Source organism: Eptatretus burgeri, chromosome 6, assembly GCF_056783735.1.
Source record: "Eptatretus burgeri isolate ZD-2024b chromosome 6, Ebu_testis_v1, whole genome shotgun sequence".
Classification (NCBI taxonomy): Eukaryota; Metazoa; Chordata; class Myxini; order Myxiniformes; family Myxinidae; genus Eptatretus; species Eptatretus burgeri.
This window is the reverse complement of record NC_140966.1, coordinates 91,015,963-91,030,881: the sequence shown is the minus strand read 5'-3', so window position 1 is coordinate 91,030,881 and position 14,919 is coordinate 91,015,963. Positions and strand designations below refer to the sequence as shown.

Sequence of the window (14,919 nt, the reverse complement as noted above, 5' to 3'; positions counted from 1 at the left end):
ATTTAGTTTTAATGGCCAATTATTCAATTAGCGCCAACGTATTTTGCCTTTTCGCAATGTCATCACAAGGAAAAACACAAAGAGAAGAGAAGAGAGAAAAAAAAATGACCGTTTTACAGCCATTTTTCCCTGCTGTGCAGGGGTTGGGCTTTTTCTTGAGGCAATGTTTTTTTTTTTATGGCCGGATGCCCTTCCTGACGCCAACCCTGGTCGCCTCTTACGACACACAGGGATATGGTACACCTATTCTTACCGGGGCATACACCCGGACCAGTACACTGGTACTCATTTCACCGACCTCGGAAGGATGACAGGCTGAGTCAACCCCCTGGTGTTAATTCAGCAGCCAACGGGGCTTGAACTCAGGACCCTGGGATCCCAAGCCACCACTCTAACCACTAAGCCAACACCAGGCTTAGAAGAGAGAAAAGAAAAAAAAAATTCAAAACAACCACACAGGCCGTTCCTTCGCTCTCGTAAACGACGACTGGATTGGGGCATTGTGTTTATCTATAAATGCGCGTAAGAAATCGAGAAATTATTAGAATACACGAAGTCATCACTTTCTGGAAGTCCGTACGTTGTTACCCGTAATGGCGAACGTGGCTAAGGTTCTCTTCCCCATCGGCCATGCCCACGCAGCAATGTGTCTTGTCATTGGTTGGTAAATAAATGGCCATAACTTGGGAAGCACTTGTCCGATTAATATCAAACCTTGAAAAGGCACATCCACAGGGCCCCAGCAATATACCTGGCAAGTTTCAATTAGATCGGACCAGTGGTTGTCGAGAAACCGCGGTCGCACTCGCACTCGCACTCTCACTCACACACAGATATTGCTGGATAAGGAGAGTTCATATGGGGTTGGTGCAATTTGTTTCTTCTTCTCTTTTTTTGTGGACAGTTTGTTCCTTTTCTGTTTCATTCCCACTTTCCCCTTGCTCTTCTTGCTGTTTTTCATTCAGCTTGTTCACCGCCATGTGATCCTTACCCCCCCCCCCACACCCCTCCCCCCACCCTTTGATCTCACTCTCACGTCTATGCTGCCGTTTCTCCCTTTCCATTCTGTTTTCACTCTTCCACGAGCCTCGATCATGTCGGCCTACACACAAAAAAATTAAACTGAGGAAGAATCACCTGATTTTGTACCTTGCCATCTCAGTTTGGCTGTGTGGAAGAAAACTCACTCAAGGTTCTTTTAATAATTTGTTGTAACAGAGTTCAATCATTTAAGCATACATGTATGGGGGAAGGCATCTGCCGCAAAGTGCTATGCCTCTCTCACCAAGTGCCCCAGCCCAAGTTCTTTTATACTCAAGCAAGGACAAGTTGGGGGTCAGAGAGTGAGATAATTGAACAAACAAGATAGGATAAGGAACAGTTGTGGTTAGTCTCTTGTTGAGGAAGAGTAGTTTTCTCAACGTCTCAAGTCAGAAAACAAATTGGGTGAAACAGAGTTCAACCAATGATAAGAAAGTGCAAACAATTATTCAAGGTCCAAGGAATATATTAGTTGGGTGAAGCAGAGTTCAAACAGTAACAAGAAAAAAGAGCAATCAGAGATTGCAGACCCTTGCCAGGACTGCTTTTGTATACTGGTGTGTACAACATATAATTGATGAGACAATTAGAACTGCCACTTCAAAACTGCTGGCAGTGATGACGGGAAACAATACGTCTCACTTTGATGCAACCCCACTTTGATTGGACACCTGACTCTAATCCATGACCCTTTTAGCTCGCCTGTTCGAAGAACAGAGAGCTATAGCGATACCCCCGGCGTCAGCGTCAGAGTGAAAATGTTAGTTTTTGGTGCAAGTTATTTAGAAGCTTGCCATTCATTTAATATGTGTACTTGGATGCTGATATTTGGCATGGAGGTTCCTTTGGGGTATATTATTGATGTAGTGAAGTTGAAATTAAAAAATAATTTCAAATGTTTTAAATTTTTGACCTGTTTTGAACTTAACTTTTTTGTAGCACATCAACATTAAAGTTTTTGGTGCAAGTTATTTTTTAGAAGCTTGCCATTCATTTAATGTGTACTAGGATGCTGATATTTGGCATGGAGGTTCCTTTGGGGTATACTATTGGTGTAGTGAAGTTGAAATTAACAAATGATTTAAAAATTTTTTTTAACTTCAACCTAAGATGATGTCAAAGCCACCCACTGCTCGCCTGTTTATACTAGACGCTTGCCATTCATTTAATATGTGTACTAGTTTACTGATTACAATATACAAATACATATATTGCTTTAAAATTATTTGGATCAGACTTCACTGCAATACTTTATAAAAAATATTATTGGACTCTTCTTTTAACCAGAGAGTTGGTGTCAAAGCCACCCTATGCTCGCCTGTTTATACATTTATCGTTTTTAAAAGACTTGTCTAATAATATTTTTTATAAAGCATTGCAGTGAAGTCTGATCCAAATAATTTTAAAGAAATATATACATGTATTTGTATATTGTAATCTGTAAAAAAAATAGTGTGGTCAATAAAATCATTAGAAAGGAAATAACTTGCACCAAAAACTTTCACATTTTCACGCTCACGCTCATGCTCACGCTCATGCCAGGGGTATCGCTCTAGCTCTCTGTTCTTCGAACAGGCGAGCTAAAAATGATAAATGTATAAACAGGCGAGCATTGGGTGGCTTTGACACCAACTCTCTGGTTTTTATTATTCAATTGAATTTAGAATGGGATTAAAAAATTCAAATCAAATGAAGACCAAATAGTCCTGCATTGGAGTAATCAGAAGGAACCCAAGCAGCAAAAAGCAAAGATGAAGTCATCAGGAGGAACCTGGATAGAATTCGCATTTCAGCTGCTACTACTCTCTCCTCAAATCCATCCAGGCACAGCCAAGTGATTCTTATAATAAAAAAAAACCCCAAAAAACATCAAACCATAGTGGTGTCAAAGCCACCCAATGCTCGCCTGTTTATACATTTATCGTTTTTAAAAAACTAGTCTAATAATATTTTTTATAAAGCATTGCAGTGAAGTCTGATCCAAATAATTTTAAAGCAATATATGTATTTGTGTATTGTAATCAGTAAAAAATAGTGTGGTAGATAAAAACATTAGAAAGGAAATAACTTGCACCAAAAACTTTAACATTTTCACGCGGGGGTATTGCTATAGCTCTCTGTTCTTCGAACAGGCGAGCTAAAAACTAAATACTTCTGGCTGCCAGACCATGCATCTGATCAAGTTGAAATTTAAAACGTATTCCCCATCACCACTACATCCTAAATGTGGTTTCATGTTGATTGATTAAGTGGTTCCTGAGAAAACATAATTTAATATTTTTCTTCAATCCAATATGACTGCCAAACCATGTGACCTATGAAGTCATATGAGTGAACCTTTTTTTTAGCAGCGCCTCGTGTAGCGAACGCAACTCTAAGAGAGCTCGGCGTTCTTCTTCTTCTTCTTCTTATTCTTATTCTTGTTGTTGTTGTTGTTCTTTTTGTGAAGACAAAACCTTTATATTAGGACTCAGCTCTTTTATATACACGATCAGGATCTCCTTAAATACTGAACACTTGTACACATCCTCACATTGACGGTGCCTTTTGAGAGCGTCTCTCATGAACTTTTAAATATATTCGGACATTTGCTTTAAAGTATCAAAAAGTTCACGTTACTATTTAAAGATCATTCCATTTAATATATCGTAATTTTGTAAATACATTATTTATTTCGTAACTACACGATATTTGGTAAATACGTAAATACAGTATGACGGGTCTCGCTATTGGCTTAATCAAGGCACGTGACGAAATATCGGAAGTTGTTGTTGTTGCTGTTTTTTTATTTTTATTTTAACCGACAAAACCTTTAGGACGCTGCTCTTGGACACATTTGTCCTTGTTCCTCATGGATAGGTCGTCATACATGCAACATTTCGCCTCGATCTGATTTTTTTGAAGGTTGTTTTTTTATTATTTTAATTTTTTTGAAACGACATGGCTTCCAAATCACGTGACCAATGACGTCAATTTCTTTTTCTGTGGACCATTTTATCCCCATGTGACCCTCAAAAATGTTTTGTACTTATCAGATGTGACTTTCTACCTGTGCAATTATGATGTCATAACCAAGGCACCTATCACATAAGTGTGATAAAAATAAATCGCACTTATTCCCCAGGAGGAGTACTTGCCGTGTGCCAAGTTTCAATATTTATCCTTGGTGTGGTTTCAGAGATAGAGGTCCAACGTTTTTCCATCATGGCTGCCACACCATGTGACCCATGACATCATAATTTTGATCAAAACGTTCTACATGAGTCGTCACACCTATGGTGAAAATTTAATCTCGATCAGACAAGCGGTTGCATTGAAAAACACGAAAGTTATGTGCAGACAGACAGACCCAAACACAATACCCTCTCCTTTGGCGAGAGTAATAAAGTACAAACATCTGTGCAGATCAAAGGTTGCAGACAATCATCTCTTCATGTTCAGGTCAGGTATGGGAGCATGTGCCAGAACAGCGCGTCGCTGCGTCCACTTTCCACTGGTACTCCAGTGGCCTCCATCTGGCCATCCCCCAGGCAGATGCCAGGCCCATCCCCATCTCCTTGAGATGATGGTCAACCTGCTGCAACCACGAGGCACGTGGTCGGCCCACTGGCCTCCTCCACACATGATACTCCCTCGCTGAGAGAATCTGGTAAGCAGGATCAGCGTCAGGAAAACGAGCAACATGTCCATACAGCCGCAACTGATGCTCACGGACTATGCAGGTAACAAATCTCATCCGAGCCTCTCTCAGCAACCGCTCGTTGGACACAAAATCCGACCAGCGATAGCCAAGGATTCTCCGAAGAGACCTGGTACCAAAGGAATTAAGTCTCCGTCTCAGATTCTTGGTCAGAGTCCAAGTCTCGCATCCATAGAGCAAGACTGGAAGTACCAAGGACCTGAAGACTCGGACTTTCGTCCTCCCGCACAGGTACCGGCAGCGCCAAACCCCATGATCCAGTGAATCCATGACTCCCCAGGCCCGACCCAGACGTCTATTGACCTCTGACTCGCAGCCAGTAGAGACATGAATATCACTGCCAAGGTAAGTGAATCTCTCCACGACCTCAACATCTTCACCACAAACTGGCACAGACAGGACAGCGGCATCCAAGATGTCACCGAAAGCCTGGATCTTAGTTTTGACCCAAGAAACCCGTAATCCCAGCGGCTCCGACTCCTCATTCAGCACCTCGAGGGCCCCCAAAAGGATATCTAAAGTCTCCGCAAAGATGACTGCATCATCTGCAAAATCAAGGTCCGAGATCTTGACATTCCCAAACGATGCACCGCAGCTTGATCTCTCTGACATCCTCCCGAAAATCCAGTCCATACACGTGCTGAAAAGTGTGGGGGCCAGTACACACCCCTGACAAACTCCAGTCACAACTGGAAATAAGTCAGAGATGGTACCACCATACTTCACAGCACTCTCAGTACCAGAATAGAGTTCAGACATCAGATCAATCAGTTTTGGTGGCACCCCACGAAGACCAAGAATCCTCCAGAGGACATCCCGATTCACTGAATCGAACGCTTTACAGAGATCAACATAAGCTGCAAGCAGCCCCTGCCGAAACTCTCGTCTGCGTTCAGTGAGGACACTGAGAGCAAGGACACGGTCAATCGTTGACCTCTTTGGTGTAAAGCCTGACTGCTCTGGACGCTGGTGCTCAAGCAGAAGGTGGCGAACCCGATGAAGAATTATCCGAGCAAAGACCTTGCCCGGCACTGAGAGCAGCATCACCCCTCAGTAGTTGTTGCAGTCTTGGCGATCACCCTTCCCTTTCCAGAGAGGAACAACAAGGCCCCTCTTCCAATCAGTTGGGATGATGCCTGTGTTCCAGGCAGAGCACAAAACTGCATGCAACGACATGAGTGCAGCATTTTCACCAGCCTTGAGAAGTTCAGCATGGATGCCACAGATCCCCGGAGCTTTGCCCCATTTCAACTGGTTCACCGCAGCCCGTGTTTCCACAAGCGAAGGTGGACCACAGTTGATTCGAGGGTCAGCAACAGGGATTGTAACACCCTTGATGTCCAACTCAACAGCTGGTGGATCAGCCTGGTACAACCACTCAAAGTAACCGGCCCAGCGGGCCTTCACTACAGACTCCTTTGTCAAGAGCCTACCACTCTCTGCTGTAACTGCAGTGCTCCGAGGAATGGGCTTGGATGAACACAATGCGCGAATTCCCCTGTAAGCGGGACGAGAATCACCTGTCCACAGGTGATGCTCTACCCCCTCACAGATTCCTCGCACATCGGCCTCCTTGTCCACCCTCAGTGCACGTACAGTTTTGCGCCTCAGTTCCCTGAACAGCTCAGCTCTGCCATTCAGCCTGGCTCTGCGACTCTGGTCAATGGTATCCATTGTCCCTTGAGAATCAAAATTCTTCTTTGCCCTGCGGTGAGTTCCAAGACATCCACCGGCAACATCAAGGACGGTGGTCTTGAAGGCACTCCACAACTCTTCAGGACGCCTCAAATCTCCACTCAGCCTGTTCGCAAACTCCTCAGCTACTCTCTCATCCCTGAGCTTGCCAACATCCAGCCTAGGCTGGGCTGGTACCATTCTCCAGGATTTAAGGTGCAGCTTTAGAGTTGCTACAACAAGCCTGTGGTCAGTATTGAGGAACTGAGCACTCCGGTAGACCCTGCAGTTCTGGATCATCCTCCGACGACCGTCAATGAGGACATGGTCAATCTCCTTTGCCACACCGCCAGCGTTGGAATACCAAGTCCAGCGATGAGCTTGTGGGTGCTGAAACCATGAACCAGCCACCCTAAGTCCATGACTTCTTGCAAAGTCAAGGAACTTAGTGCTATTCTGGTTCATAGTTCCTGACCCATGGGGACCAACACACACCTCATAACCGTCCCTATCAGTTCCAGTCGATGCATTGAAATCCCCCAAGACGAGAAGTGTATCTCGTCTGGGGCACTGATCAACCACAGACTCGAGTGTGGCGTAGAATGCATCCTTCACGGTGAGATCACTCGCCTCAGTCGGAGCATAAACAGAGACCAGGGAAATGACACCAAAGGAGTGACGGATCCTTAATCTCATAAGACGCTCGTTGACCGGTGTTACCTCAATTATCATTGGTGTCAGCTTATTGGACACAGCTACAGCAACTCCTTGGGTATGGTAACCAGCAGAGCGACCAGACCAATAGTAGGTGTAACCACCCACCATTATCGCGCCGCAATCCAGTCTCCGTACCTCAGAGAGAGCTGCAATCCCGATGTCCAAACGCTTGAGCTCAGATGATAACAGAGACAGGTGATCATCCTCTCTTAGGGATAGGACATTCCAGGCACCCACCCGAAGGGACCACCTCAGGTTAACCCAAGAAGACCGCCGTCTGGTGGACGACACCTCAGCACCACTCCGACACACTCTCCCGCAATCTGACCCAGGGATGTTACCCCAGGGATGTTCATGTTCCAGCACAGATAACAGTAAACAAAGCATTCCCCACATTCCAACTGGTGCCACTAATGAGATCTAGCTGCCTCAGTATCTGTTCACACAAAAAACCTTATATTCTTTAAGTTGTGAATTGAATTGCAATACAAACGTAATATTAATCATGTAGTCATTGGGATATTTAAGTTCCCACTGGAACTCATTTGTAGTTCCCATCGTGTGCTGCCTTTTTGGCTGCTGGTTGCATCATCGGTTAGGGGCACGGCTATGCTGCTGATGCAGTGCCCCGATTACCAGTATACTGGTGCTCGTTTCGCCGACCTTGGAAGGATGACAGGCTGAGTCAACCCCCTAGTATTAATTCAGTGGCCAACGGGGCTCGAACTCAGGACCCTTGGATCACAAGCCACCACCCTTATCACGAAGCCACACTCATTCATAGTTACAGGTGATTATCTACGTTATATCTATTAAATGAATGTATCGCAAATCATTATCACTTTCGTTCAAATCGGGCAACGAAAAAAAAATATTAAAAAATAAATTCCCGATTCAGTAAAGTACTCTTCAGGAGTATATGATCAATGCAAACAACCTCAGCGGTATAGTTCGCTGGCGCCATCTCCTTTTTTTTTTTCTTAAAATAATTTTTTTCATCAACCTCTCTCACAACGGGAACCCAACAGGTTCACGGGTCATCAAGTTATCACTAAAAGCAGTTATTTGCTTTACAGAACGCAAATGTAGTATAGGATCAACACACATGTGTAAGGGGTGCCTTAAATATATTTAATATGCTTTTTTTCCCCTTTTTTTACTTCCACAGCTGAATGCTTTGAGGAAGACCATGCTCCCAAGCGTTATGAAGTAAATGCTGCCCCAACAGCCCAAGGTTCTCTGCACTGATTTGATTTTTATTATCCATTTAAATGTTGTTATTTCCATACGAGTGCTCGTGGAGGAAACTAAATGACAAAGAGCAGCAGATTTTTCAGCTTTCCAGAGGGTTTGAGTTGAATGCACATGCACCATGAGCAATAAAACGAGTAGCAATGGCCCAGAGATGAACAGAATATGAAAGAATCAGCATGTATGTGGAAGAGATTCCAGATGTACACGATGTAGTGATGGGCAGCGCATTTGAAAAATGGAAGTGATGATGAACTGACAAAGGCAACTGGAAAGCATTTGGAAATGAAAAGCCCGTCCACTTTGTTTTCGGACTTCTTCTTCAATATGTGAAACGGTACCTTTGACCTTTTGACCAAATTCTTAATGTCTTCTCCATTTCTTTTTAAATTGTGGCTTTGTTGAAAATTTGATAAAATCTCAAACGAAAATTAAAATTTCATGTCAATTGGATGAAAATTGACGATTTTAGGTGATGCTGCCCTTTGACCTTTCGACCAAATTATTAATTTATCTTCTCCATGTTCTCATAATAAAGCTTGAAAATTTGATGACAAAAGCTCAAATCGTAAAAAAAAACAAAAAAAGTTACGGCCCGGATACACACATAAGTGATTGCAAAATCCCGTCTGCCGCTGTGCGGTGGGAAGTTTAATAAAGGGACAAATTAATGCAGGTGGGCAACCGGTCTTTCCTTGTAGAGGGTGAGCAGATGAGGTTGTTATATTGAATTAATTGGTTGATTAGGATGTGACAATTTGGCTGAGTGAAATGAGGTCAATGCCTTTTATTCCTGGTGCATTGCCAAAAGAAAGTCTACACCCCCTTTCAAATTTTTATCCTTTTGTTGCCTTGTAGCTTGGAATGAAATCGCATTACATTAGACTTTTCCCACCTTTATTTACACATCGTAACCCAAAACGTCCAAGTGGAAAAAACATTCCACAAATTTCATGAAAATAATTAAAAATACAAAACTAGAATATCTTGGTTTGATAAGTGTCTACCCCTCCGAGTTCATACTTGGTTGAAGCACCTTTGACAGCAATTCCAGCTGTGAGTCTGTTGTGATAGGTCTCGACCAACTTTGCACACCTTCATTGGGCAATATTTTCCCATTCTTCTGTACAAAACTGTTCAAGCTCAGTCAAGTTTTGTGGGGAGCGTTGATGGACAGCAATCTTCAAGTCGTGCCACAGATTTTTGATTGGATTTAGGTTGTGGCTCTGATTGGGCCACTCAAGGACATTTATCTTCTTGTTCCTTGCCACGCCAGTGTAACTTTGGCTGTGTGCTTCGGGTCATTGCCATGCTTAAAGATGAACTTCCGTCCCAATTTCAGCTTTCTTGCAGAGGACAGCAGGTTTTCTTCTCGGATTTTCCTGTATTTTGCTCCATCCATTTTCCCTTCTATCCTGACTCGTGCTCCAGTCTTCGCTGATGAGAAACATCCCCATAACATGATGCCACCACCATGCTTCACAGAGGGATGGTGTTCTTTGGGTGCTGTACTGTTGGGTTTGCACTAAACGTAACATTTTGAATTTATGCCAAAAAATTCCATCTGTTTCATCAGATCGCAAAACTTTTTGCCACGTGGCTTCAGAATCTCCAGAGTTTTTTTTGCAAACTTCAAACGGGACTCAAGGTGGGCTTTTTTGAGTAATGCCTTCCTTCTTACCACCTACTGTACAGGTCAAGCCAGATTATATATGTGGCTTGCTACAGGTACCATGTAAACCTGTACTAACCGGTTTCATGGTTGGGTTGTCGGTGACTAAACTGTCTCCCCCACCAGGTTTTCTGGTGAGGAGGGTGTATGGCTATCGACATCCAGCAGGATTAAAAACAAAACCTGTCAAAAGTGGAGCAGCTTCTTGTGAGCCAATGGCCATCCATTTCTGGTGCCCAAATATGTCTGTGGATGTCGTCCTGCACTTAGGTTACTTTTTTTTTTTCAGAGGTTAGTGGCAGGATTGGCACTCCATCCTCTAAACCCCTTCACTCTGAAAAACATGCAAAAAAAATCTGAAAACCCACCCTGTGGGAGTACCTCCTGCACAGCTGCCCTTTCATAGGGCAGCTCACTGGATGATGGGATTGGGGCAGGGCCTTTGGGACCCCCACTCTGTGATGATGGGAGCAAAACCAAGGGTAACCTTGCCGGGTTGGATTGCGGTGTTGTGTGTGTCAGGCTGGTGCTGAGGTGTCATCCAGAAGATGGCGGTCTCCTTGGGTTAACCTGAGGTGGTCGCTTTGGGTGGGTGCCTGGAATATTCTATCCCAAAGAGAGGATGATCACCTGTCTTTGTTATTAGTGGGGCAACTTAGCTAAATATAGCATAACAATTGTGCATTTTGTGAGGAAAGCACAAAATTTGGCACACTCGTAGCCTATCATATTATGAACAGATTTGGATATTGGGCCATCTCAAATTTTTGATGGCAGTGGAAAATGGCTGCCACAGCCATCAGCAGCTGAATTTGAGATGGCCCAATATCCAAATCTGTTCATAATATGATAGGCTACTAGTGTGCCAAATTTGGTGCTTTCCTCACAAAATGCACAATTGTTATGCTAAGTTGCCCCACTGTATCTGAGCTCAAGTATTTGAACATCGGTATTGCAGCACTCTGAGGTTCAGAGACCAGATAGTGGTGAGATCGTGGCGGGTGGTTACACCTACGATTGGTCTGGTCGCTCTGATTGTTACCATGCCCAAGGAGTTGTTGTAGCTGTGTCCACTATGCTGACTCCAATCATAATTGAGGTAACACTGGTCAGCGAGTGTATTATGAGACTAAGGATTCGTCACTCCTTCGGTGTCGTTTCCCTGGTCTCTGTATATGCTCCAACTGAAGCGAGGGATCTCACCGTGAAGGATGTATTCTACGCCACGCTCGAGTATGTGTTTGATCAGTGACCCAGGTGAGATACTCTTCTTGTCTGGGGGATTTCAATGCATCGACTGGAACTGATGGGGATGGTTTTGAGATCTGTGTTGGTCCCCATGGGTCTGGAACTGTGAACCAGAATAACACGACGTTCCTTGACTTTGCAAAAAGTCATGTACTTAGCGTGGCTGGTTCATGGTTTCAGTGAATACAGGCTCATCGCTGGACTGAGTATTCCAACGCTGGTGGTGTGGCAAATGAGATTGACCATGTGCTCGTTCATGGTTGCTGGAGGATGATCCAGAACTGCAGGATCGACCGAAGTGCTCAGTTCCTCAATACCGCCTGCAGGCTTGTTGGCGCAACTCTGAAGCGGCAGCTTAAATCTTGGAGAATGGTACCATCCCAGTCGAGGCTGGATGTTGGCAGGCTCAAGAATGAGAGGCTGGTTGAGGAGTTTGCAAACAGTCTGATTGGGGATTTGGGGGGGTCTGAGTGCTTTTGGGAATCCTGAAGAGTTGTGGAGTGCCTTAAAGACCAGTTGCCGGTGAACGTCTTGGAACTCACCATGGGGCGAAGAAGAATTTTGTCTCAAGAGACACTGGATACCATTGACCAGTCACAGGGCCAGGCTCAGTGGCACAGCTGAGCTGTTCAGGGAGTTGAGGTATAAAACGGTATGTGTGCTGAGGGTGGACAGGAGGCCGATGTGTGAGGAATATATGTGAGTGGGTAGAGCATCACCTGTGGTTATGTGATTCTCGGCCTGCTTACAGGGGAATTCATGCATTGTGTTTCAAGCTCGAACCTCGGTGTACTGCAGTGAGAGCGAAGGGTGGTGGGCTCTTGACAGAGGAGTAAGACATGAAGGCCCGCTTGGCCGTTTACTTTGAGCGGCTGCACCAGGCTGATCTAGCAGCTGTTAATTTGGATGTCAGGGGTGTTGCTATCCATATTGCTTAACCTTCAATCAACTGTTCCACCTTTGTGGAAACACAGGATGTGGTGAACCAGTTGAAATGGGGGTAAAGCTCCTGGGATCTGTGGCACCATGCTGAATTTCTCAAGGCTGGTGGAAATGCTGCACTCGTGTTGTTACATGCAGTTTGTGCTCTGCCTGTAACAGAGGCATCATCGTCACTGACTGGAAGAGGGGCCTTGATGTCCCTCTATGAAAAAGGAAGGGTTATCACCAGGACTGCAACAACTACCGAAGGGTGATGCTCCTCTCAGTGCCTGGCAAGGTCTTTGCTCAGACAATTATTGAAAGGGATCACCACCATCTGCTTGAGCACCAGCGTCCAGAGCAGTCAGGCTTTACACCAAAGACGTCAATGATTGACGTTGCCCTTGCTCTTCGGGTCCTCACCAAGCACAGACAAGGGTTTTGGTAATTGCTGCTTGCAGCCTATGTTTTCTGCAAAGTGTTCATTCCAGTGAATCGGCATGTCCTCTGGAGGAGTTTTGGTCTTCGTGGGGTGCCACCAAAACTGATCAATCTGATGTCTGAACTATACTCTGGTACTGAGAGTGCTGTGAGATGTGGTGATACCATCTCCGACTTATTTCCAGTTGTTACTGGAGTTTGTCAGGGGTGTGTACTGCCCCCCCACGGCCCTTGTATGGACTGGATTCTGGGGAGGATCTCAGAGATCAAGCTGCGGTGCATCCTTTGGGAATGTCAAGATCCCTGACCTAGATTTCGTAGATGATGCAGTCATCTTTGCGGAGACTGGATATTCTTTTGGGGGCCCTCGAGGTGCTGAATGAGGAGTTGGAGCCATTGGGATTCTGGGTTTCAAAACTGTGTTCCAGGCTTTCAATGACATATTGGATGCTGCTATCTTGTCTGCCCCTGTTTGTGGTGAGGATGTTGAGGTCATGGAGAAATTCACTTACCTTGGCAGTGATGTTCATGTCTCTGCTGGCTGTGAGCAAGCCGTCAACAGATGTCTGGCTCGGCCTGGGGAGTCATGGATTCTCTGGATCATGGGGTTTTCGCTCTCAGTACCTGCGCAGGATGGCGAAAGTCTGAGTCTTCACATCCTTGGTGCTTCCAGTCTTGCTCTACCGATTGAGACTTGGACTCTGACCAGGGATCTGAGACTGAGCCCTGATTCCTTTCGTACCAGGTCTTCAGAGAATCCTTGGCAATCGCTGGACGGCTTTGTGTCCAACGAGCGGTTGCTGAGAGAAACTTGAATGAGATTTGTTTCCTGTATCGTCCGTGAGCGTCAGCAGTGGCTGTATGGATATGTGGCTCATTTTCCTGATGCTGATCTTGCTCACCAGATTCTCTCTGTGAGGGAGCCTCATGACTGGAGGAGGACAATGGGCTGACCATTTGCCTCTTGGTTGCAGCAGATTGATCAGTATCTCAAGGAGATGGGGATGGGCCAGCCATTTGCCTGCGGGATGGCCAGACAGAGGCTCCTCGAGTACCGGTGGAAAGTGGACACTGCGACGCACTGCTCCGGCACATGCTCCCATACCTGAACTGACCTGACCTGACCGTACAGGCTAGATTTGTGGGGTGATTGGGTTATTGCCACATGTCGTCACACAGTGACCAGTCTTTGCCATAAAGGCATGTAGCTCTTTCAAAGTTGCAATTGGCCTCTTGGTGGCTTCTCTGATCAGTCTCCTTGCTTTATCATCCAGTTTTGAGGATGGCCTGATCTTGGCAGAGTATTGGTGGTACCATACCCCTTTCCACTTCATAATCATTGTCTTCACTGTGCGCCAAGGGATATTCAAGGCCCTTGAAATATTTTTATACCCATCCCCTAATCTCTGCATTTCCATAACTTTATCGCAGAGGTCTTTTCAAAGCTCCTTGGTACTCATGGTGGTCTTTGCTGTGAAATGCATTACCCAGCAGAGGAAACTTACTGGAACAGCTGATTTTATGCTGAAATGATCTGAATCACTACAATTTAATGCAGCTGGAAGCCATTTAACTTGGTATGTGATGTTGAAGATGATTGGTTTCACCTGACCTGAATTTTTCTGAAATTTGTAGAATTTGTTTTTCACTTGGAAGTTGAGAGTTACAATGTGTAAATAAAGGTGGAAAAGGTCTGATTTATTGAAATTTAATTCCAGGTGATGAGGCAACAAAAGGTGAAAATTTTGAAAGGGGTTGAAGACGTTCTATAGGCACTATACATGAAATATCCTGCAACCCATGCCTGCAAAAACCTTTTTGAGCGCCGGCCACATTTTCCATCCAATCATTGTGTAACTTTGTTGAACAATTTTCCATGTGAACACACGCGCTTCTATATTGACCATTTTTCGTGTCAAGCACTCAAGTGGTTGCGGAGCGAACAAGAAAAAGAGCAATCAGAGATTGCAAACCCTTGCCAGGACTTCTTTTGTGTAGTTTTGTGTCGTGTATTTTGTGGCATGTGTGTAATTTTTAATAGATATTGTGATGTATCCAGCAATTCGTAGATATGATGAACAGGGATTGGATATATGAGAGAGGTGGGGAAAAAAGAAAAACTTTATTGTGAAGAAATCGTTGTGGCCTGTTCTAAGTTGAGGCATGGTTGAGCAGGCCAAAAAATATGGTGGCTTCAGATCTCAACGAAGTAACCCAGAATATGCCTTGAGACCCCATATAAAGTGAGGTGGCC

The 14,919-nt window shown here is 44.7% G+C and overlaps 1 protein-coding gene across 1 annotated transcript in view; it reads left to right on the top strand.

Moving 5' to 3' along the window:
• The window catches only part of LOC147025316 (uncharacterized), a 71,576-nt gene that overhangs the window by 49,940 nt on the left and 6,717 nt on the right, over positions 1-14,919 (top strand). Inside the window, exon 5 of the mRNA XM_085886176.1 lies at positions 8,301-8,366. Within this exon, the coding sequence (XP_085742302.1) occupies positions 8,301-8,366 (66 nt within the window). The remainder of the gene's footprint in view (positions 1-8,300; positions 8,367-14,919) is intronic.